The sequence below is a fragment of the Juglans microcarpa x Juglans regia genome, chromosome 6S, assembly GCF_004785595.1.
Source record: "Juglans microcarpa x Juglans regia isolate MS1-56 chromosome 6S, Jm3101_v1.0, whole genome shotgun sequence".
NCBI lineage: Eukaryota > Viridiplantae > Streptophyta > Magnoliopsida > Fagales > Juglandaceae > Juglans > Juglans microcarpa x Juglans regia.
The window spans coordinates 18,810,487-18,835,703 of record NC_054605.1 but is presented as its reverse complement, the minus strand read 5'-3'; the positions used below and the strand labels follow the sequence as shown (position 1 = coordinate 18,835,703).

The 25,217-nt window shown below is 34.5% G+C and overlaps 2 protein-coding genes across 2 annotated transcripts; both read right to left on the bottom strand.

Moving 5' to 3' along the window:
• Positions 1-6,039: 6,039 nt before the first annotated feature.
• On the bottom strand, positions 6,040-10,600 carry LOC121237543 (protein HOTHEAD-like). Its single transcript, XM_041134329.1, has 7 exons — positions 10,369-10,600; positions 10,084-10,278; positions 8,202-8,541; positions 7,755-8,056; positions 7,204-7,589; positions 6,387-6,952; positions 6,040-6,247 (listed from the first exon to the last, which is right to left on the bottom strand). The coding sequence occupies exons 2-7, from the start codon at positions 10,217-10,219 to the stop codon at positions 6,187-6,189; spliced, it is 1,791 nt and encodes a 596-aa protein (XP_040990263.1). The 5' UTR covers positions 10,220-10,278; positions 10,369-10,600; the 3' UTR covers positions 6,040-6,186.
• A 3,674-nt stretch (positions 10,601-14,274) lies between these two features.
• LOC121237529 (SPX domain-containing membrane protein At4g22990-like) lies at positions 14,275-25,217 on the bottom strand. Its single transcript, XM_041134298.1, has 11 exons — positions 24,899-25,217; positions 22,764-22,822; positions 20,825-20,945; positions 19,662-19,973; positions 19,452-19,556; positions 18,827-19,281; positions 17,601-17,902; positions 17,098-17,282; positions 16,166-16,356; positions 15,828-15,961; positions 14,275-14,688 (listed from the first exon to the last, which is right to left on the bottom strand). Exons 2-11 carry the CDS (start codon positions 22,814-22,816, stop codon positions 14,450-14,452), a joined length of 2,097 nt encoding a protein of 698 aa, XP_040990232.1. The 5' UTR covers positions 22,817-22,822; positions 24,899-25,217; the 3' UTR covers positions 14,275-14,449.

Genomic DNA, 25,217 nt, shown 5'->3' with positions numbered 1-25,217 from the left:
GTTTTGTTTCTCCCTTGCAAATTTCCATGTACTTGGTGTCTTGCTGTAAACAGTGTTGTTATTTTAAATTAGTGTTGTCCTTTAGATTGGTCTTTGACGCCTGGGTTTTGGATTTTATGTAACCACCATGTGTTGGGCTGTAACCACGATTTTCTTCTACCACAAGTGAGGGTAATCAATAAACTTGGGGTTCCATCTTTTTTTTTAAAAAAAAAAAACTAAGAAATCCAATTGATTAATGCAAAACAATGTGTAAATCAGACAAATACAAACCTTGAAGCAACATAAACTTCAAGCCAAACAAAGCAAATTCCCTACAAAAACCAAACCAAGAAGTTTAAAAATAAAAAAGATCACAAATTTATAATTCAACCCATAGAAAGTCACCATGGAAAGCAAAGAGAAACACCAAAAGACCATGAATTTAAAAACAAAACAGAACAACTTCTATTAATGGAAGAAAAAAAATAGTAAGAGCCATCTATAGCAACATTACTAAAAATGCCACATTTTTACTCTTAAAACTGTCATTTTTCACTTACTTTCTCCTTTATATTTCTCTACCATTAAAAGTACAGCTTGAAGATACTTTTTTTTTTCTTTATTTTGCAGGAAATATGCCATGGAGATTTGAAGCTAGAAAACACATGACTTTTAAATGGAAACATCTTTAACAAAATATACAATTCCAACAAAATATATAAAAGAAAAATAACTTAGCAACTTCTCAAAATATACAAATCCAACCTAATATATATAAAAAATAACATAGCAACTTCTTTTAATCCAACAAAAAAAAAAAGTTAAAAAACATCTTTTTTTTCTTCATGCCTAGAAGAATATCTACCGCAACATAAACTTCAAACCAAACAGTCCAAATCTCCTATAAAAAGCAATAGTCATCTGTTAATTCAAAAATAAGAACATAAACATATTAGAGAACACCAATTTTTTCACGTAGTTCATGATAAAAGAACTTTGGGTTGTGAAAGAAAAAGAATATAACCTCCTAATAGACTACCAAACTTACCCATCTCGTGAAGCAGGATTCCCTGGATGTGATATAAAAATAGAGTCATTGCTAAAAATGCTACATTTTCACTCTTAAAAGCTGTCTTTTTTTACTTTCTCCCTCCTAATTTATATTTCTCTACCATTAAAAGAACATTTTGAAGATCCTTTTTTCTTTTTCTTTTTTTATCTTTATTTTGTACAAATTATGCCATAGAGATTTGAAGCTGGAAAACACACTTTTAGATGGAAGCATCTTTAACAAAATATACAATTCCAACAAAATATATAAAAGAAAAATAACATAGCAATTTCTCAAAATATACAAATCCAACCAAAACATAAAAAATAAAATAAATTAACATAGCAACTTCTTTTAGTCCAACAAAAAAACAAATTAAAAAGCATCTTTTTTCTTCATACCTAGAAGAATATCTGCCACGACATAGAATCTCAAAGCAAAAAAAGAAGTAAACAAAGAAAGTGGAAGAGAAGAGAAGTAATAAGCAAGAAAAACACGTATTAGCATGGTAGTCATGACATCCTGTAAACACAGGAGTAGTACTGGTCTTGCCATTTGTGTGATGGGTCAACAGGTGAAAGCGTGAAATGCTGCTGGGGTAGATCTTAGTTCTATAAAAAGTGGAAGAAAATGGTTGCATCTATACGGTCTTAATTCCTAAATTTATAGTGACAATGAAACCTCCTAAATCAAGCTTTGTCTGATATAAAACATATTGCAGGAAATAACAGGCAAATATTGCACCTAATACCTTTATCATCAACCTTTCTTGCTACATATTAAACTTGTCAAAACACAGAAGAGCAATCAGATATTCCAAAACAGGTTATAATCTTACAGAGTTAGGTTCATTCTCTTAATTATCCAACTACAACATCGGAACAATCAATTTACAAAAACACATGAAAGTTATGAATTATGGCATGTAACTTTGAGTCCCACACACATATAGGACAAACCATTTGAGTGAAAAATGAGACTTGTCCAATAACAAAAAGTAGTGGGGCAAAGAGAAATTTACTCATGCATAGAACCTGCAATACAATATAAGCGACAAAAATGGTTGTATCATGCAAATCTCACCCTCGAGAGCAAAGAGCCTATAGAGGATCTCATTGCTTGCATAACATCAACAACATTATAGCAGAGGAAATGGCAGCCATCAAAGACTAAAAGAAAAATAACATAGCAATTTCTCAAAATATACAAATCCAACCAAATATATATATATATATAAAATAACATAGCAACATCTTTTAGTCCAACAAAAAAAAATTAAAGCATCTTTTTTCTTCATACCCAGAAGAATATCTACCACGACATACAACCTCAAAGCAGCATAAATTTCAAACCAAAGAGTCCAAGTCTCCTGCAAAAAGTAATAACTATCTATTAATTTCAAAAATAAGAACATAAACATATTAGAGAACACCAATTATTGTCCATTGTTTTAGCCGTGCGTGGAGAGAAAGGAAAAAATGGTTGAGTAGGGGGTTGGGTCACGACGGAAGGGAGCCTAAGTGGCTTGGTACGATGGAGTCACTACTACAACATGGAGGCGTGTGACGTTGTTGAGAGCTGAGAGAACATCCCCTCGCCTGTAAACAAAGGGATAATAATGAAAAGAAGAGAAACAGAAGTAAATAAAAAAAATTTGCACTAACACAAGCACTGGGCGGAGACACAAAATTACTGATACAAGCAAAACCATCCGCTTCCCCATAACTAAAATGATGCACTGACACTTACTGACCCACTGACACAAATCGGAAAAAAAAAAAAACTCAAAAGATATTTATATCCTCACATAAGAGGACACAAAAAAATAAAGTAGAAGGATAAAGAAATAACCACACAACACACAAGGATTATGCACGGAAGGACAAGAAGATCACTTTCATTATTGTTCATGCTGGAATAGCCACTTATTATAAAAATATATATTTATGTGTGTGTGTATGCATGCTCGAACAAATCTCTCAAACATACAAAATTAGCAAATGCACAGTAATAAGACTCTTGTCGCGGACAGATACTGGTACTGGGGCCTTGATATACTGCTTTTTTGTATGATCTGCCTCTTGATCTGGGAACTATGATCTAAGCTCGAAACGAACGTCCTGTCTCGCCTGAAATATATGTGCTTTAAAATCCCTTGAATGTATTCCACACCCTTGACATGCACGGTTAATACACTTGCACGCATGAACTTTGCACTTAAAAATCATTAGTTTTTGTCACAAACATGACGTTGGGATGAAAATGGCATGGGCTGTATGGGTGGCAATACCGCAGAAAATTAACAAGAAAACACAAAATGCATGCGTTATATATGTTTTGTGAGCTTACCTAGTCTTGCATATATAAAACACGATCTTTAGCGGGCGCCCCTTGAGATCATTACATTTAATTAAGCTGAAGCAGTTGGAGGGCAACTCTCCTTTGGCGGGACATTAGAAAGCTAGCTAGAATATCGGATATGCATGCCATGCATATATGATGCCTGCCAAGGGAGAGAAGCCCTACAACTAGTTCGCTCACCGGCCGATCGCGACGACGATCATAATTCATGTCAAGCTTTTTGACAGTTCGAAACCCACCACCTCTGGTTTGTGTGGAGATGTCTAGCAGCTCGGACAGCTTTATAGGCTCTTCCAACAGTGGATAAGCGGTCGAGGGAAGCATATGCCATGGATATCCTTCGGTGCCTGCTTTCTACGCATTCCATGCAAGGCTGCTTTTATCAGGGAGAAAAAAAAAAAGCTTGCTTACGAATGTTTTTGGATTCTGCTTTATTTTCGACTTCTGAACGTTTCTTTCATCAAGCTGGAGTGAGAGAGAGAGGGAAAAATCAAGAGGGAGATGCCATGGATCAGAATACACGATGCCTTCTTCTCTCTCTCTCTCTCTCTCTCTCTCTCTTCTCTCTCTCTCTATCCGTGTTGGGAGACAATTGCAGCAGAAACCTGGACCTGAAGGTATATCCTGTGTCATATTCTCTCTCATTTTAATATGCTTTTTGACATCTATTGGCTATTTGAAAAAAAAAAGCAAAAGAAAACAGAGTAATAAATTAATCCTCCCTATTTCTGATCTCCTGGGAATATATACCTTTTGGTAGCTATGTAGGAATTTTACAATTGGACGTAATGAACTCTGGTTTTTATACCGTTTCACTAATTAGCTACAGTACGTACTCTCGTTAATAAAGTTTTATCTTGTTTCTACTCTTTCAACGAATCAATTTATTAATAGATGATTTTTTTTTTATCTTGATTAATAAGTTCGATTGTAAAATTATTTTAATTATAAAATAGATCTAATATATTACATCAATTTATGAGCTTCATGTTTTTATAAAACCTTTTTATGAATAAACTATTTCTTTTTCATACTAATGCTATTTCAAATATCATTATTTTTTCTGCTTGTCCTATTAATGGGAATTATGACTCGCTGCATGCATAGTAGCTGGATCTTGATCGATGGTCATATGGTAATGGCTCCAACTCTGCGCATGCATGCAAGTTTCTGAACTTTGTTTTGTTATTGAAAAAGCAGTGGTTCTACCCAACACAACACCTAGAGGGGAGGTGAATAGGTGTAATTCAAAATTTTCTTAGTCTACTAAACATATTGACACCCATACAACTAATTAAAAATATGCATCACACAAGTAATCAAAGCAGAGATTTGTTCACGGAGTGAAAACTCATTCGAAGAACTTCTTCAAAATATAAAACCACTCCGGATGTAGGTCACCACCACAAATCCACTATAGAAATATAAGTTCGTTACAACCAATTTAGAAACACTCACATAACTTTTGTAGTAGCTAAATCTTGGCTTGCAACTCCATAAATAACCCTTTCTATAGTATCCCACAAGAACCTCTCGATCTCTGCAGCAAGGCAGCTCCGGAAACCTTCCGGCCAATGAATATGTCCACTTCAATGGACTCTATAGTGTTTTTATCTTGAGTGTGATTTGGTGAAGGTAAATCTTCCAAGAGATTCAACTTTGAATGAGAGAAAAGTTTCTCTCAAATGCTCTTGAAAAGAGATTGTGTTTTTACTCTATTTTCTTCACCCAAAGAACAAAAATAACATGTTCTATTTATAGTCTCAGCAAGACACGACGCTCAAAATTAAGTTGTCTTGAACATTGGCTCGAGCGAGGTGTCGAGCGAAGGTCGAGCGCAAGTTGTCTTCTGAAACCGCTCGAGCAAGACATTGAGCGCACATCGAGCAAACCTCTCTAGATGAGTTCTGCTCGAGCGCAAATCGAGCGAACCTCTCTGGATGGGTTCTGCTCGAGCGCTATGTCGAGCACACCTTGAGCGAACCTCTCTGGATAGGTTCTGCTCGAGCGCCACGTCAAGCGCACCTTGAGTGAACCTCTCTGGATGGGTTCTGCTCGAGCGCCACATCGAGCGCACCTTGAGAGAATTACTCTGTATCGTTCCGCTTGAGCGCTTCGTCGAGCGCACATCGAGCAAATCACTCTATATGGGTTCCGCTCGAGCGCTAAGTCGAGCGCAAGTCGAGCGAACCTCTCTGGAAGGTCCCGCTCGAGCGCCAGTCGAGCGCCAGTCGAGCCATGTTGAGCACACTTCAATCTTTTTCATATTACACTGCTTCAACACTTGTTACAACTCAATTTTACATAGATTTTCATAAGAATATGCCAATTAACTAATTTCTTTCTCAACCGTTATATTACATGTTCACATGCACTCAGTTTGTGAAGCTTTCCATCTAATAAAATATATATTAATTCAATATATATACTTTTCTTATGGGGTACCGTATTGAATATTAATAGATGGGGTATAAGTAGCATACAGTGCATGGTAGTCTTGATTAGTACCACAAGTACCACATGAGAGTGTTGAAGACTCGAAAATAAATTATTAACATAATCGATCCTCAATGTACACGTACGTTTAATTAATTTATATATATATATATATATTATATATATAGGTATGTATAATTTCAAATCCATGATCACAAGAATCAATTATAATTAATTTGAAATTTCTTTAGGCTTTCAACGTACAGATCATTGTAAAACGGAGTACTCCTCCAAATCCATGCATGCACTTTGATCAATTAAGTTCATAAAAACAAAACGATGTTTACAATCATGATTTACTCATGAGACTCATTCCGGCCAGCTAGTCTTTCTCTCAATATCCTTACACCCATGTACCTGCACCGCATGCATTAAAACACATAGTCCGTCAATGATATAAAAACAGTACTCAAAGCATGATCAGTTGCAGGATTCCACATAATAATTAACATGATTGTATATTTTAGTATGTTGCAAATGGATTATAGTTATGTACCTTCCAAGCATCATGACAGTGGCCTGAGGATTAGTTCCAGGAGAGTGATTAAACGTGGATCCATCGATAACCCTTAGTGCATCAACTCCAAGAACTTTGTAATCATGATCAACAACCTTCCCCATTTGGCAGCCTCCATGATAATGCCAAATGGTCATCACAGTGTCCTTGCAAAATTGTTCCAAGGACCTTGAAGCATTTTCATGCTTAGGCAACAAATTTATTGGGGAACTCGCGGTCATGTTGAGAAGTGCTGGCAAAGATAAAAAGTCGTATCTGAACTTGGAGAAAGCCTTTGACTCTATTACTCTCTCGATGGTGCTAAGGCCTTGGACACATCTTTGCAAGTCTAGGGGGTCTTTGAAGTAGTTGAAAGTGACAGATGGGTTGTCATTGGGATTCAGGGTCTGGAGCTCCAAATGGCCTGTGGACATTGGACCCGTGATTTTCTCTAGAATGAATCCACCTCTGAAGGCTGCTTCTTCAAGTTTGTCCATGAGTTCAACTGCTTTGGCTAGGGCTTCTGGGGTCCTTTCTTTGGGTGGGACTGTGGAGAGCTGCCCAATCTGTAAACGGCGATCAACACAAACACATTAATCATGTTTGAGGTCAAATTTCCTTAAAAATGTTGACGAAATTAAGGTATTATAATTTAGAGTTGTTTTGCACTATTTCTCTGTTGGGCTGCTTGGCTAAAAGCAGGCCTGGGCTTCTAGACAGGTAGAGAATTTGAGCCCAGTAAGCATCCGGGAAAAAACTAGGCTTTTCTACTACTCTCTCAGCCCAAAATAACTTTGTTGTGACTATAAAACACTACCTTAGGAGAGAACATCCCAAAGTCTCTCGGAGAGCCACCGGCAAAGTTGGCACCGCTGGCTGCTTCAATGTAGCTTCCAAAGTGGGTGATGCCAACGGTTTCAATGAGAGAGATCTCGACCGGGACTGGAGAGGGGATGAAAATTGCATTCATGGGATTATCCGACATGCCTTGGCCAACCATAGGCAGGTCCAAAACTTCTCTGATCTTGTGGGCCTTTAGTTGGTCTGGAGGCCCTATTCCACTTAACATAAGCAGCTGTGGGCTCCCCAATGCACCAGCTGATACAATAATCTCGTTATTGGACCCCTTCTTGATATAGGCTCTGTGCCTGGCCCCTGATGCATCTCTAAATATGACTCCGTGGGCCTTGGGCCTTGGTCTTCCTGCTTAATTATGATGATTGATTTTGATGAATAATATTAAACAAGCATTTATTTTGAAGACAATACTATATATATTATAGTGAATAAATAAATAAATTTTATCCTATTTTTAAGAAAATATATCCAATAATTTTCTCACTCGTCCATCAATTTGCTACAGCTTACCTCGAGTTCTAAATAAGATTCTATGCACAGAAGCATGTAAAAGCACCGTAAGGCCACTAGGGTTAGCATATTCGAACAAGTCGGCAGACGTATGTCTATGGCCATCTTTATCAAATATGGTGCCCCCAACCTTAGTCCCGTACATATGATCATACGTGAATCCATTGTCCGGCACCACCCCGACTTCCAACATTCCGTCTCGAACCGCCGTCTGCCACTGTTGCATTGGTGGCTCAAATGCCACCACCCTTTCCACCCATTGATATGATTCATTCACTAGCCGCCCATCCCATCCCATTTCCCTATTAATTATGAGCCAATTTAATTGGCAAAAATTATCAACACACATATATATATATAGGCGCCATGCAAACACATTCATGTAGTACTAGAATGGAAGACGACACATGAGAAAATCCGAGTCATGCATACTTATGATATTACTACCTGACGTCATGTGAAGAGGCGCGTGAGTAGAATCCAGCATTTAAGCAGCTTCCACCGCCCAAAACACGAGCCCGAGCGTTGATGACGCCGTCTTTGGAGATGAAGCGTTGGGAGGGGGAGGTTGGGGAGAGGTCAGAGAGTGCGGCACCAAACAGGTCTAACTCAGTGATGTTAGGATTGCCATAAGGTGAGCCACCACGTTCGAGGAGTAAAACGCTGTAGTTGTGGGAGAGAGTGGCTGCTAAGGGGCAGCCAGCCGTACCTCCGCCTACAATGATGTAGTCATAATAGGATATGGGTGGGGCTGAGGTTGCCTTGTGCATGAAGCTGTAGTTTGGAGCTGTGCGCGCGTACGTGGAAATTAAATAAAAAATTAAAGGAAAAATAATAAAATTAAAGAAGTACGTATTATTATTGTAGCGAGCGAGGAATTCGATTCTTTTGATGTCTTACATTTATTTCGTTTTGTACTTAGATATATAATGCAAGATGAAATTAAGGAGGTTCAAATGTCCAACAAGTATAATGTAATTAATTTTTCAAATGAATGAGATTCATTAAATACATGCAATCGACTGAAAATACAATCGACCAGTATAAGTTTTTAGAATAAATATTAATTAATAAAATGCGACTTAAATAGTTAAATTTATAAAGAATAAATATATTCATCATCTATTTTCTCATAATTTCATTATATGACATTAAATGATAAGTTTACAAGTGAAATATAATAAATAATTTTTAATAATCTAATATCACATTATGAAATGATGAGAAAATGATGAGAATTTAAATAATGAATAGTATTACTCATTTATAAAATACCACTTCATGAGTAATTTTTTTGGAGCAAATTACAAGAAATTAATTACTTAATAATTAGCTGTATTATTAACCATAAGGCATGCATAAAGTTAGGTTTGTACTGTTTTCGAGCTAATCGTAGTCACCTACTTTCATTAATATTATCAGCTTTTGCGGTGCATTCATTAATATTCAGAATGGGTCATTTTCCACATACATACATACATATATATATATATATATATATATATATTTATGGACAGCATTTGATTCCCATTAATTTGATATTTCTCTCCACTTACAGCTTTCATGAGCTAGCCATGGAGAAGTTAGCAGCTTAGACAAGCCTCAAGTACATGCTACATTGGTGCCGCGTAATATCGTACATAAAGAAATTCAATGCTACATTTGGAATACGTCTTTGTATTTATTTATTTTTTTTAAAAAAATGGAACTTGAATTCGCAAAATGTAAAATCTCTTTCATCTCGTGATCAAGAAAAATGAGAAGATTCTGAAATGAGAAATAATATTTATTATTTTAGAGTGTGCGTATAACTCTCGTGTATTCCTTCTAAAAAAATAATAAATTATATATGATCTACATGAAAAAGTTATTATTTTTTAATAATAAACTCTATTTTTTTTAAAGGAAGTGCGCAAGATATACACACTCTAAAATTGTATATATATATATATATATATATATCAGCGCCATTACTTTTATTAAATAATGAGTTTTCATCAGTAATCCATATATAATTAAGAATGACTGATTATAATAATTACATGTATGTCCTTGTCATTTGCAATTTGCAAAATTCAACTGCAAATCAATTTCTTGAAAACATTATGATCTAAGAATTGAAGATGGCCCATTAATTTATGGCCTACATTTTATATCATGAGGACAAGAATTTGCATCAGTATACATATAATAATTTCAGGTTTTAAAAAGTAATTTCACATAAAATTTGTTCGTGAGCAAAGCATTAATTTATAAATAAAAAAATATACATGAAATACATGCAGCATCTTTAAATTATCCCTTTAAGCCAGGAAAAATGGGTACGTACCCTTTTCAGAGGCGCAAAAGCCACTAAAGAAGAGCAATATTCCAGCAAAAGCAGCAGTACCAAACAATCTCCGCCAGCTAAGCGTAGCCATTATCGCACTTTCAAAAGCTCGATCCTCAGGATCAAAGGCCTTCATGAACAGCTTGTGTACGTATATAAATGTGGACTTATTCTACAAGCAAAAATCAGAGCCTTCTTCCCATGCATATATAGTGTATATATAAATTCAAAAGACCAACGATCTCGATGGCGATAAGATATATATGAGGGTAGAGATGTAGTAGTGGTCGTACCGGCGAAACTGGTCCAGGCAGTTGAAAAAATGTATTGGCCAATTAGGCATGCAGCAAAGATTCAAGAAATGCAGAAAATATGACACCCAGATCGAATGGCCTGCTGGCTGGCTGGGCCAAGTAGTTTAATTTATCCCAGAAAATCAGAACAAGTACTGTAGTGTAGAAGAAATTAAGAGTAGAGCTAGTAGATGAAATATAGCCAGCAGTACTTATGCTTACTGGCTGATTGGGTTTATATAGCTAGCCTAGCTAGCTCTGTGTTTCGGCAAATTAATGTCATATTGCACGATAAGATCAAGAGGCAGTTGGGTTTTGTTTATTGCACTAAATAATTCTAAGCAACAGCTAGGATTTTTTGATTGTGGGTCTTTAGGAAAGTGTTAAGCAATATATAATATAAAAATATAAAAATTTATTTATTTTTAATTAATTTAAAATTTTAGGATAACCAATAATTTTATATGATATCATTCATGGTCAATTAATTTGGAGTTTGAATCCTAATTTCAGACTTATTCAATTTAACTAAATATTTTACAAAAGAAAATTGAAGAATATTGCTCATTATATATATGGGTAATGTTACTTTACCGTCCAACATTTAACGTTGGGCGTGTCACTCAGTTTGTTTTTTTTTTGTTTTTTTACTTTTTTTTTATATTTTTATTTTTTAAAAAAATAAAAAAATATATTAATATATTTAAAATCACTTTTTTAATTATTAAATAAAAAATAATAATAAAAAAAATAAAAAATACCAGCAATCAAGACAAATGAACAAATCAAGTGAGTAAATAAACTTTTTCAATATATATATATATATATATATATATGCAGTTTATATATATATATATATATATAGTAGTTCAGTTAGACTTAAATGCCGCCACATGATGGAACCCTTATCAGTACGTACTGTCTGCATTCTTCTTGACCAAGGATTCCATCATTCCAATTAAATCCGGCATTTTCAGGCAGCTTCTGCATTAACTGACGTAGCTGGCCTTTCTTTTCTTGTTATCACTCAAAAGTCCTGTACACGTCCTGGCTTCCTTTCTCGTTGGAGGCGGAATAATGCGCCGTTTGTATTGAAAAGATCTTAATTCATCTTCTCTTATTCTTATTATAATTGTTTTAAATTTTTGTATAAAATATAATAAATAATTTAATTTTTTTAAATTTTTAAATAATAAAAATATTAAAAAATAATATTTTATTTGATCTCTCTCATCTCTCTCTGTTTTCAAAGTAAGTTTGTTTTTCTTCATTATTTACGTACAAAATGGAGAAGAAAACTCAAAATATGGGCGTCTCATGTATGTATGGATGAGAATTGCTGATCGAGCTGGATAACTACGTACATATTATCTCTCGTTTTAGTATCGTGATCTTAATATTTATGGTCAAATGTCAACCGGTTATCTACTAGCTACTAGTAATATTTTTCAATGAAAAAAATCTATTCATCATTTATTTTTTTATTATTTTTATATCAAAATGTGATATTAGATGATAGATTTATAAGTAAAATATAATAAATAGTCTCTAATCATCTAATATCACATAATGAGATGATGACTGATGAGTAATATTACTCTTTTCCAATTAATTATTTTCCTTCCAAGCACTATTGATCTTCAAGTCTCGATCCGATGTCATGTACGGTACATCATGCTTTGCCTTATAGCTTAGAATCTACAAAATTATCCATCTCAAATATTTCTTACAACAATTAACAGAGAGATTGAGAATGTTTGAAGCATGATCGAAATTACGTCCATGACAGACGTATGTACGTGTTCACTAAATGCTTCCAGCCATAAATATTGGTATAAGATCATGCAATGCATGCATGGTTTCGTCGACGGCTCCGATTTAATTATTTTACTAGTTACTACGATGATGATCAGACTCGATCCAAGAAAGCATTCTGTTCTGTACCTATATATATACACCACATTTATATAGAGCGCTTTTTTTTAAGTGTAATGATATATACAAAATACAGTATACAATATATTGTATAACAATATTATAAAATGAAGATATTTTTATAAAATAATGTTATTTTTATAAGATATTTTATAAAAATACTCTTTATTTAAAATATAACTATATAAAGTGTTATAAAAAATATTGTGTTTAAATCATTTTTCTTTTTTTAAACCATCTTTTTCGGTGATTAAATTAATAGTCTGTACTACACGATGAGGGTCTGCATTTATGGGAAGAAAAAAACAACACAACAGAAACCAAAAAATATACCCTGACGATGAATGCCGATGACCCACTTAATTAATAAAACACGTGGTAGCGATGAACATGCATGCCTAATTGATTGATGACAACCAGTCTATCACAATATTTATTGTAATTGGTACTATATATATATATATATATATATATATATATATATATATGATAAATTATATTCACTCTTATATTAGTGTTCATTGGGTAAGTTTTGCGCATTTTATTTCATAAAAATGATTAAATTTGAAATCTATATAATTTTTTTTAACAATAGATTTTACTTTTTTTTTTTTAAAAATGCGTAGACTTATATATTTTTAAAACTTTATCGAGCATCATTCACAGTATATATTACCTTTTAAACTATTCCAACCATTTTGTTTGTTATTTTAATTTTTTTGTCCTTATTGAAAAAGTATATACTATAATTATCATATACAGTCGGTGATATATGATCAGCACGTGAGCTACATGTGATTAATAGAAGCTGGCAAAATAGGGGGATATATATTATGCTGGCAGTTTTAACGTAATTAAGCGTAATCTAATCAGCATCATAAAATCTTCGACCTTGTAAATGGAATTAAGGTTTAACATGTCCCACCTAATTCATTAAATATTACGGACTTAATTAACGAGCTTTGTACCCTAAGGGAAGAAACTGAACGAGTAGTCGTCTACATGTCTAGATATGTAGTCAGCTGTTGATATGTAGTCGTCTACGGACTTTTTGGGGCTAGATATGTAGTCAGCTGTTGATCACTAGTAGTCGTTTACGTGTCATTGAAATGAAAGAGTTGGCAACCATAAATGGCTGTCCTAGGATACCAAAAAAATGGTAAAATTTAGTTTTTTTTTAAAATTATTTTACAACTCTAATTTAAATTAAGAACAGTTATATGTAAATTGAAATTATTTATAATGAATTAGAATAATTATATTAATTGATTATAAAATAAGTTAGGAACAGAACCGCTCATGTCTATTCGGGAGGTACTATAAATTAGTGTCGTTTTTTTTTTTTTTTTTTTTCTGAGAATTTAATCCCATCAATCTACGGTTTATTTTTGGAGTAAGTATAGTTAAAACTCTCAAAATCAGGATGCAATAGTAATTATCAAAAGTATGATGGTAATGGAGGCCGGTGACAATGACTAGTACTTAAAGGGAGTGGTGCAAAGTCATGGTGCTGGTGGTGGCAATAATGGAACAACGATGATGACAGTGACTACAACACCGGGTGATTGGATTCTAGCCTCAGACCTCGACATCCTTTATCTGCCGTTTGTCTCTGTGCGTGCATGCTTTCTTCACATTGAGAATTCTTATAATTTGCAGATCAAGAGCTGCCAAAAGGGACTTTTTGATCAGTGATTTTATGCACACTTGCAACCCTAATTATAAACACCATTTACATGCACATTGGCAAAGCAACAAATGATATTGTAGCCTTGAAACATAGTCTCCTTTGAGGTAACATTACCCATACTTCTAAATATTCTCTACTCAATTACATTATAAAGTAAAAAACCACAATTTTCAGTAATTCAGCTCAAAGGTTTGGCTTATATATAAAATAAAGTAGTTGAACGAGTATAGATGAAAATTTTCAAGGCTTTGCAACTTTAGGGATCTCCACGGCAGAGGAGTAAATATTTATTATAATCCAACAGATCAAGAACAAAATGAATGACCTCGTTTTCTTGCAATGCACAGCAATGATAGCTGAAGGTGAGGCAAAATAATGAGGAAATGGAGAGATCTTACAGGGACTGGAATTGCATTGGATGGACAACTATTGATACAAGAGTTACTAATCAATAGAGAGAGTTGTACGTTAAGCAGGTGGCAACAATGGAGGAAATGCAAATGAAGAGTGAAGGAAGTAGGGTGACATTCAAGAGTCTACTCTGACCCAAGTATCCAGCCATAGTTATTGTGCCATCTGCAATCACTCGTGCAATTGTCCCAGCTTCTGTTGAAAGTAGTCCACCATTGTAGGTTCCACGGGAAAGCCGGGATGACATGACCCTAGAGAGGAGTGCCAAGTTGACACCTGAACCAACAGTAGAGAAAAGTCATGATATATTCCCTTCATTAGGATGCAAAGATCTGAGACAAAATTTGAATCTTCACAAAGAAATTATTTTCTACTTCACTATTGTTCCTAAATTATTCCAATACAATACAATTATTACAGCTAATAAGTGTACATTTTTGCTGATCACGTGGCAGTGAGATTGTTACAGTACTTTCTTACTTCTTATATATATATATACACTGTAGACCACTTTTTGAGTGATTACATCTATATATATATATATATATATAAGAGAAACACTTCATTATAATTTGAAACTGATACAAGGAAGTCATGGAGGCTTAGTCCATTAAAATTTATAGCAATGGCCCCAATGAACTAAGTTTTATAGAAGAGAAAGTTTTGAGTTCATCCAAAAAATTTAAAAAACAGAAATGTTAGTTTCTTATCAAATATGAAATAATAAGATTTGATGCCCTTCTGTCTTCAAAATGGAGAAAGGTTTATTTTAAACAGGAACACTTGCAGAAGTCCCCTCCCAGTTCTATAATTTTTTAACTGTAAATATTTTAGCCTAAATTAATTCAAGATCAAGGTAGTGTGATATCTGATGAATTATGGATACCATTTATATCGTGCCAATGTCCAGATTCAATTAGATGATCTTTGGTTTATTTCATCTTACGTTTATACCTTAAATAGTTAGATAAAATCTCGAGTTTGTGGTTTAAGTTTCTGAACTTGTGGCTGGCAGATATACATATAACATACCAATTCCAATTTCCAAATAGATAGATATCAAAATGGATTAGCATGAAAGGTGTACAATGATGATAAACATAAGAGACGATAGCTGTACCTGAGTCACTGTGATTATAAACAAAAAAGCATCAGGCTTCTTGAAAATGAAAGCTCACAAGACAAATCCACAAACGTGGAACTAGATATATTTGAATACTTCAGACATACAATAAATTAACTGTTATTTCTTTTCTCAACTTCAGAAAACCATTTCCTCTCCTAATCCTAGACCACATTGATTATTCCTAAATATATCACTTTAATTGGGATTTGGTTAGTCATGACGTGCAGTTTTCCCTCCTTATAGGTGCTTATTAGAAACAAAAATAAAATTGAACTGAACAATATCTCACCTTCAAGTACCTCGGCAGAAACAAACACGATGAGTCCTGAGCAGACATACTGTGGCACAGAGTACGGATTTATTATATGGAAGCTCAGGAGTATGCCTATGCAAACCACAATTTCAGATGCCAATAGAATCTGCCTGCGATCAGAATCAGACAGATGAAAATTAATGCATCAACAGTTTATGAGAAGCATCCAAAAACTTTAGAACAGATGTTTTTCCTTTTTCTTTTTCTTTTTTTGGGGGGAAGGGGGGGAGGAGATATAAGACAATCAAATACTAATGATACTGAACAAATTCCAGAAATTAGAGATCAAAAGCTTGTTACTGTTAAATAATTACCTGTCTTCAAACATATTGCTAATGTAATTTCCAACAACGATGTTTACTGGAAGAACTGTCAGGCCAAGGGAAGCAAGAAAAATTGCCACTGTGCTCGTAGACCAGTGAAAGTAGTATGTGGTAATAACACTTGATTCTGAAAGTAAAATCTCCATTACATATTTGAGCATGAAATATATCAACAACTGAACCTGATGAAACATAGAAATTCAATTAGTGATTGTTTTGAAGTTCCTAGTGTTTCAGCTCCAACCAAATATTAATAGCAGATATGAGATTAGGAAGAAGATTTTAGGAGGAAAGCTTCTCGATGATTTAAACCAGTCCATGGGCTTGGACAATGAAATACATGACAGCTATCAAAAGATAAATGAGCAGGATCTGGATTGCTTAATCTCCAGCAATTCAATAGTAATTTATTTTATTTTGGATAAATAAAAACACAGAGCAAAGTCAATGATCAGGTTCTACTTTACAGTGTGAAACAAGATTTGATAACTCATCTCAACTATCAGTTCAAAGAAAGCATCTCAGCAGACAAAGCTTTAATGTGGAAGCATAAGTGCTTGCTCACCTAATTGGGACTTCTAGCTGCATTATAATGAATAAGTGAAGTTGTAACATTGATACTCGGCTGGTTAACAAGTTTAAACATCGATATACATTAGTATGTTTCAGCAATGTGGTGTTTGTGTGTGTTTTCATAAAGCATACATATTGGGCCGGGTGGGGGGGGGGGGGGGGGTCACATTTGAAATATATATTTTTAAGAATAAAAATAGTACTATAGTTCTATTTTCCTGAAAGACACAACAACAAAACCACGTGTGTTAATAACTACATACTTTTTTTCATGTCAATGATGAAATCAAAGACATGCATCAAACTTATCTGTTAATTTTTTTAAACTAATATAAAAGTCACCTATATACCTTCACAGAGGGTGTAAGTAGTCTATATGCTGATTGAATTGAAGTAGCTGGTTGGCGAGATTCCTCAGAAGCTTCTTCACTTTCATCACATTCTTGCTCACTATCTTCATCTTGTTGCTTATCTTCTGAACTAACAAGCAATGGTTGTTTAAGTCCTTCTTCAAGGGAATCATTCTGTACTGCTTCTGTCATTCAAAGTCCACAATCAGAACTAAACATCTTGAACAGAGAACTTATAAAAAAAAAAAAAAAAAAAAAAAACAGAGAACTTAAAAAGAGTGAATTTTTGTTACACTTTCCAAAAATGATGGATAAGTAAATCACCACTCTGATTGACAGACTGATGATGTCATTTAGAATCTATATACTCTTTAGAAGTTTCCAAAATAGCAAAACCAGTTCTATGAGAAAAAAATAACCACATTAAATGGTCAGTTATTCAATTTAAAGTCTGAAAAAAATAATATAGACATGGCCAGTAATGTCCATATGAATCAACATACCAGAATTTGATTCCCGAGGCAATTGATTTTCCTCAAAATCATGAGAAGGTTCTTTAAACGAGATACACAACCAAATTAAGTATATTAGCCAAGCAACAGCCATAACCCAGCCAGGCAAGGTGTCTTGATTGAATGTAAGCTTGTAGATCCTAAAATTAGTTTGAAGCAAACCAGCTAGAGCAGGACCACAGGCCATTCCAAGAGCACTAGCACTAACAAAAGCTGCTGATGCCTGCATGCGGATTTTCAGAGGTACACAATCACTGATATACCTCCGGTTAACAGCTCTTGCAGAACCCAATCTACAATTTCAAGTGTGGCAACGTTAATATATATGATGAGAATATTATAAATACTATAACGTTATATTGTCTGGAAAAAAACTAGAAAAGCATTTCTTGGTTGTAGAAGAGACCATAATCTCCTAATTCGAGATCTGATACCACACTTCTGTAAGAAGAGAATTACCGTCTCTTTTATAACCAACTTTTCTAGTTTCTTGTGACCATAAGCAAATGGTGTGCCTTAATAAAAGAGCATAAACCAATCTTGTTAATATATTTTCATAACAGAAATAAATCTATAACCATAACAAAAATGGTTTGGTGAATGAAACTTTTTCTACTTGCAATCTGACCATTTTCATGTCACGTCCTTGATTGAAAGAGCTATGTCTAGTCTTTCTTCTATTACTCAATCTCTTAATGTTGTAAAGCCAATTGTTTGGGTACCCAAGCTTTGTAAAGGCTCCAAGTTTTGACACCAACTAAGATTCTCCTACAAATATGTGCATGTTTAGGGCATGTGTTGTCATGTACACACACAGTTAAAAGTTTTTTTGTGACAAAGTCTTGGTGAATGGGTCCGTGGACTTTGGCAGTCTAAAAATTTTCCTATTATCTCATAACTTCACCTATAAATAAAATGTATATACACAGTTATAACAGAACACAATTCCATGAGATTTTTCTATTTTCTCGTACTAATTTTGTGGTTTCGTGAATTTTTTAATTAAGTAGTCTTTTCTCAGTTACTTGCTTAGATGTGATAGTATATATTTTTTATTGTGATGAAAGTAAATAAGAAATGCATAGATTTGTAAACTAGAATGTTGAACCCAAAATGCAAAGCAAGGTGGAGATCTTCGTTTCAAAATGCAGGAAAAGCACATTCTTGAAGTTATTCCTATCAAGTAATGACACAGTAAGAAGAACAAGACTACTTACCCACAGAAAAGGCGGCCAATTAGGAGAACCGCTATCGAATTAAGATCATAAGCCAATGCATACAAGGTGTTTCCAACCAGAAGAGCTATACTGCTAAATACAAGAGGTTGGAAGTATGATTTATTCGACCATGCACTAAAATACACCGAAGAAAACACCTGGGCAACTGCCATTGCACCAATCACAATACCACAAACTGTTGCTGCAGCTCCAAGGCTCAAGGAGTAGTCATCTGCTGTAGGAACAACAATATATGTATTGACCATATAAAGAAATGTGTTGGCCAAGTTCAAGAGAAGTGACATAAAATGGTATTTCTGATCATCAACTTGCTCCTCAATGGGAGTAGGTAGCTCATCTTGCATAATGAGTGCATGTTGCGCCAAAAAGTTGAGGAAATTTGTTGAGTGAGTCAATCTGTCCACGGCTGCTCTTATTGAGTCAACGACAGGATCCTGTAGAGAAACCTAGTAAATACCATAGGAAATCACCAGCTTTGTGACCACTTTGCAGTGTGTGTGTGGGTGTATACGATAGGGAGTGAGAAACACGTTTTTTTTTTTGGGGGGGGGGGGGGGGGGGGACCATGAAAATTTGAACAAGTTGCAGTATATGTAACAGAAACCTGGAGGGGAAGAGCAGGTTGATCATATATCGATAAGTAGCTTCCCTGCCGATTCTGAAGTTCATGAAGATTTCGCGATACAGCTCCCACGACAGCCCCTATTCCCTGCAGGTTCCATTATCTGTCAGTGAGTAAAAAATTTCAGAGAAGTCTTTTATAAGTCTTAAAATGTTAAATAGGAAAGGAATCCCTCCAACATTAACACATTACCACATGCTTGAACACTTGCTGCAGCTGGGAGTAAGGATGATTTGCACGTGTTTTGACGTAATAATTAGTGAATCTATAACCGAAGCGTTTATCAAATTTCTTCAGTATCTTCCGCAGACCAATGGCATTTATCTCAACAAAAAAGAGAAGCTTTAAAAGATCTCGTCCCACTGCTCTGTAAGCTTCTCGTAATTCAGATATTTGAGACATATCAGGTTGCTGCTGAAGGGAATCATGCTGTTCATCAAGCTTAGCTAGCCTGCTTGCTAGTATCCCTTGTTGTTCCAACAGAAAAAGGACAATCTTCTCAATCTGAAATAATTATAAGGAATTGATAGAAACACCATTCATGATCAACCTTGAGTAAAGAACACCAGAACTTAGGTCATCCATGATGACTGCACATGTGAGGTTCCTTTAAACAAACAATTTTTGTTCCCTAGAGGGTAAGTATACATCTGCACAAGAGCCACTGCCACTTAAAACATTGACATAGGTTATGTCTTAGATCCTCCCTTTAAGGCTATATTTAACTCCAACTCTCTCTTTTTTTTTGGTTCCTGAGGGTAAGAAAGGTACAAAAGTGTAACTTAACCGTAAAAAAATTTACTTATTATGTTTGATCGTATGGGAGAGGTAGCTACTTAAGGGATATCACATGTTCCATTACATATCTACGGGACCTGACAGAACTTTTAATTTATCTGCCACAACATCAGATGTTTCTTCACTTATCTTAAAGATTTGACAGATTGGCCATGGTCACTTTGGAAAGATAACCTAGTTCCATCTTAAAATGGTTAATAAGAAAACCTACTTCAACTTGACTATAACAAATACTTATACAGTTATGTTACTTATAGTTCAATGGATTGTGTAATTGAGCATAATGACAAGGTGGGCGCGTTATCTTGGAACCAACTGTAAAGGAATCCTCTAAAATTAACAAACCTATAAGCTACTCAGTTTGACATAATGCATTTGTGATTCAACAAGCAGATTGTGAAAGACAGGAATTTAACATGCATAAGCAAAGCACAGATACATAAAACATATATATATATATATATATTTTTATAAGTTGATACATAAAACATATATTAGTTCTTGTTACATCATATTGTCTGTTTTGTTTCGTGACAAGAAACATGTACACAAAGCACCTGATTATCCAACATTCTTGAGAAATCCTTGAGTACATGCCGTCGATCTTGAGTCCCAACTTCAATTTGTTGCACATATTGTTTTACTTTTTTCTTCATGAGTTTATAGTTAATGTAATACCTGGAAGAGTAAGAAATCAAATCATGAGCATCAATGACAGGAATCTAATTACAATGAAATGAAACTGTTGTGCAATAATATTCAATGAAACCCCCATCTTTATCTTAGGCCCCATTTGGATACGTAGTTGGTCTCATTTCATCCCATATCATCTCATCTCAACATCCAAACACTACTTAAATACAAATACTTTTCAATTTCTCTTTCATACTTTTTCATCTAATCATTACTAATCATTACAACTTTCCCAAACTTCCATTTAAGACACAAAAAACAATTCAACATTTTTAAATCTCAAAAAAAAATTATATTAAAAAATTATATTCTAACAATATTTGAACTTTATAATATTTTTATTCAACTCTTTCTATCTCATTTCCCAAAACTCAATAAAAATCTTAACTCAAACTATTTTACTATTATTCACAGATTTCTCATCTCATCTCATCTCATTTGACTCTTTTGAGTGTGTATGTATGCGAGAAGTAGGTTACATAGTATCATCTCTATGTATCATCTCTATGTGTGGTTTGGTTGCATTTAAACAAAGGTTTGATAATATTCTTTTGAGAAGACGCATGAAGCTACAGAATTTGAAAAAACAAGCTTTAATGTCTAAATCTTATAAGATAAACTTTGAGAGAAATCTGACCCAAAACAAGCTACCAGCAGGTTGCTTTTTTTGTGGACGGCAAAAAATTGGATTAATCATTTTGAGCAGTAATTTACAAATGGATTCGGGCAATGGGCTACACAAATCTGTGTCCTGCATGTTCATATCATGGACTGGTTGCCAAGAGGAAAGAATAAAGATTGTGGCCTGGTTAAAAACCACAGGATAGCTTGCTGCCACCAGCCACTTTCAGAGGGAATGCAAGGAGCAAACCATTGTTTGAGTCACTATGGTATATCAAATTTGGAGCAAGCAGAATGGCAGAAATTTTAGCCATGTATCAAGAAATAAGGATTCTGTTAGAAAATGCATTCAAGCAGTTGTCAGGTGAAAGTTGGCAGAGAAGGATCATAAACATACTGAAAATATAGGTCAGTTGTGAGATCTTGGGATTCTTTTTTGGTTTCAACAGGTGTACAAGACTACCAAGATAGACCATGGCTGCAACCAGGGGGGTTCATGACTGAGCTAATAAAAAACAGTCTCAAGCAGGAAAAGCAGGATAGAAGGCAGAAAAGACTAGGCTTTGTTTCGCAGAAAAAAGGACTAGGGAAATTTCAATTCTTGTATTGGGGTTTGTAAAAGTTTTTTATATATATATAAGTAAGAAAAATTTATTAATCCTCATAATTAGGCAAAGCCCAAGTATACAGGTAATATACAAGAGAAATATACCTAATTACAGCGTACTAACAAAAAAAGAAGCATACAAGTTATTAAGATCAGCCCCCTCTAATTCAATGGCCTTAGCCCAAAGTAAAAGAGGTTTGTAAAAGTAGATAGGTACAGTTGAAAAGTTGTTTCCAAAAAACTATGATATTAATATGCTCACAACAGATGTACAAACAAATCAAATCTTTTAGTCACAAGGGCCATTAGATAAGATGTTCAATCTACTATGTTACTATGAATGACTTGTTCATAATTAGATAATCATAACAATGTATCAAAATTCATTTACCACCATTACCCAGCTTCAAAAAAGAAATAACAAAAACACAGAATGCCTGTCACTAACTGATAACAGAAAATATTTACTTTTTTCTCTTTGTTCGTCTGTTAGAGTACACCCTTATTAAGTAAGCCAAATGGATTAATTTCTAAGCGGTGAAAGCTAGAATAATATAATTATATGTCAAGCATACCCTTGCCATTCTTGAATTTGCCTTTCCTTCAACCTTTTCCCAAAGGCAACCATCTTTCACTGCAAAGAAAACAATGGAAACCTATATGAAAAGAAAGCTAGAGGGACATGGAAAAATATACAGCAGAAATTTGCATTATCTGTGATTATTGATACCCGAAGCTGTCCCAGCACGAGAGGATAATGAAAGAAGACAACAATAGAAGTTATATTTTGTGCATTATCTTGCATTAGACTTCACATAGAATCATCATGTTTATGCTAGTAAAAAATCCAGCTCCACAGGAAAAATATTAATCAACATACAATTTCAAGACTATTGTAGACCTTTTACCACATCAGAGATGAAATATAATGGTGGACAGTTACACAGAAAACCTGACAACTTCAATGGAATAACATTTGGCACTCTAGTGCAAAATGTGGTCTCCTAGTTGCACAGATTAAACATAGAAATATTTCTCCTTTAATATGAATGCTAGGCAAATATGGTTTGCATTGAAAATACACACATGCTATTCAACATGGAGACTTTAAAATGAAGCAAATTTGCTGAACACAATACAACAGTTTAAACCGAATAAGCACGCTAGCAATTGAAGATATGCACACATACCCGGTTACTAGAATCACCAATCTAAAATGTGCAAATATCACATTATATTTCATATCGAACAAAGCATTCATCTCGGTCAAACTGAATAATGTAGAAACTTCAATGACCTTAAGAAACAGAAGATAACTTGTGCATTTTACAGATAAACAGAAGTCCTATGTCATAGTAATTGGAGGTTAGACAAATCAAGACTCAGACACGCACTAAACCCTGACATATGTATCTTAATTCTTGTAACATGGCATTTCAGAAAGATTGCCAAAATCCACTTCACTTTCGCATAGAGCCATATGAGCACAACCACCTAGAACATCTGAAGGAAAACCAATTGCATATTGTCTAAGAAAGAATAATAAAAAGTGACTATCTGTTGGCAGAAAATAATAAAATTCAACCAATATAAGGAAATATAATACAGGAGAGAATCTTGCAAACTCAATCATTTAGATAGGTGATCAATGATACATAAATAAATAGAAAATGCTGGAGATCTTGATCCCCAATCTAAACCAAAGCAAGACCCATCACTTTTTCTGCAGCATTTGAATATTGATTACCCATCCTTAAGCCAAAAATTGTATGTCTCATTGCTACATCAATCAGGCAGGGAAGTTAGAGTAAAACATCCAAAAGGATAGCATTTTCTCCTCATGATAAGTTTCAATCGAACTATTATTATAACACTTATCCAACATGCATATCGACTTGTCAGTTAACTTATGTCTTTCACAAGGTTTACGTAACTTAGAATAAACTACCCATCCTTAGAGCAGTGATTTCTTACGATATTGGCATTGAACGGTCCATTTAGTTTGATTCCTTAAAACATGTTCATTATCATCTCATAAACCACCCAATTGGACCAAGTCAGCATGAAACAATCAGGTGATCAAGTTCTCGAATTTAAAAGTCAACCATTACATATCCATGGACTACCCTCGTACTAAAATCAAGCAATTAAAATAATTAATTAACCAAGAATAAACAAAAAGAAATAAGAAACTATTTCTAACTTATTAGAAAAGCCGAAGGGTCCTGCAATCCTTCTAAAGCGCTAACGAGCAACATGCGCTAAAGCTCAATCCCTTGCATGTTGCTTTCAAGCCCGCTTCAGCGCTTACTTTATTCATGATATATACAAATGCCGTTCCTACGTATAGAACGACCATTAAATTAACAGGGTGCTCAAAAATGAAAATTCCAAATGCAGAATCGTATCAAACAGATGGGAAAACGTAGCCTAGAAGTTCCTGTTGATACCCTGTTTGGTTGCCGAGAAAACTCGGGAAAAGGCAAACAGAAAATTAGTACCAACTGGTACGCTCTTCGTTGTCCGGATTCGGAAAACTATGGAAAAGTGAAATGAATTCAGGCGCGGAATATACAGGGTATCGAAACTCTCATTTTCTTTATTCAATTTTCTAAGTCGCAAAACAGAGCATATTTTCAGAGAAAATGAACACAAAAGGCATCCAACACACTGTATAAAATAAGAATTCATTCGTGAAAAGATGCATTACCGAATCAGATTTTCGGAAACCTCGCTTTGAAGTCTGCTTAAGGAACGCAACTTCTTAGATGACCAGCAACGAAAATCCAGACAGCACCAACCCAAACAAAAGATAAAAATAAAATAAAAATACAACGGGAAACACTGGAGAAAACAGAAATCTTTTATTTTCTTTCTTCACGAAACAGCGGGATTGCCTATCCTAATCCAAAAGTTCGAGAGCTAAAGGGATTCGGATCTTCAGAGAAACCACGTATGAGGAAGAACCTTTGTACGGGATAGAGAGGCGGAAAAAACCTCGCTTTTTGGACCACGGAGAAAGTGGATCT

Excerpts from the sequence above, each read along its gene's own strand:
- LOC121237529 (XM_041134298.1), bottom strand. The coding sequence starts at position 22,816 with ATGGTTGCCTTTGGGAAAAGGTTGAAGGAAAGGCAAATTCAAGAATGG. Across the intron at positions 19,974-20,824 it reads CAAGAATGTTGGATAATCAG|ATTGAGAAGATTGTCCTTTT; the intron begins GTGCTTTGTGTA and ends TAATTATTTCAG. Across the intron at positions 16,357-17,097 it reads TACTTACACCCTCTGTGAAG|GTTCAGTTGTTGATATATTT; the intron begins GTATATAGGTGA and ends ATGTTTCATCAG.
- LOC121237543 (XM_041134329.1), bottom strand. The coding sequence starts at position 10,219 with ATGAAGGCCTTTGATCCTGAGGATCGAGCTTTTGAAAGTGCGATAATG. Across the intron at positions 7,590-7,754 it reads AATCTTATTTAGAACTCGAG|GAAGACCAAGGCCCAAGGCC; the intron begins GTAAGCTGTAGC and ends ATAATTAAGCAG. Across the intron at positions 6,248-6,386 it reads ACTGTCATGATGCTTGGAAG|GTACATGGGTGTAAGGATAT; the intron begins GTACATAACTAT and ends CATGCGGTGCAG.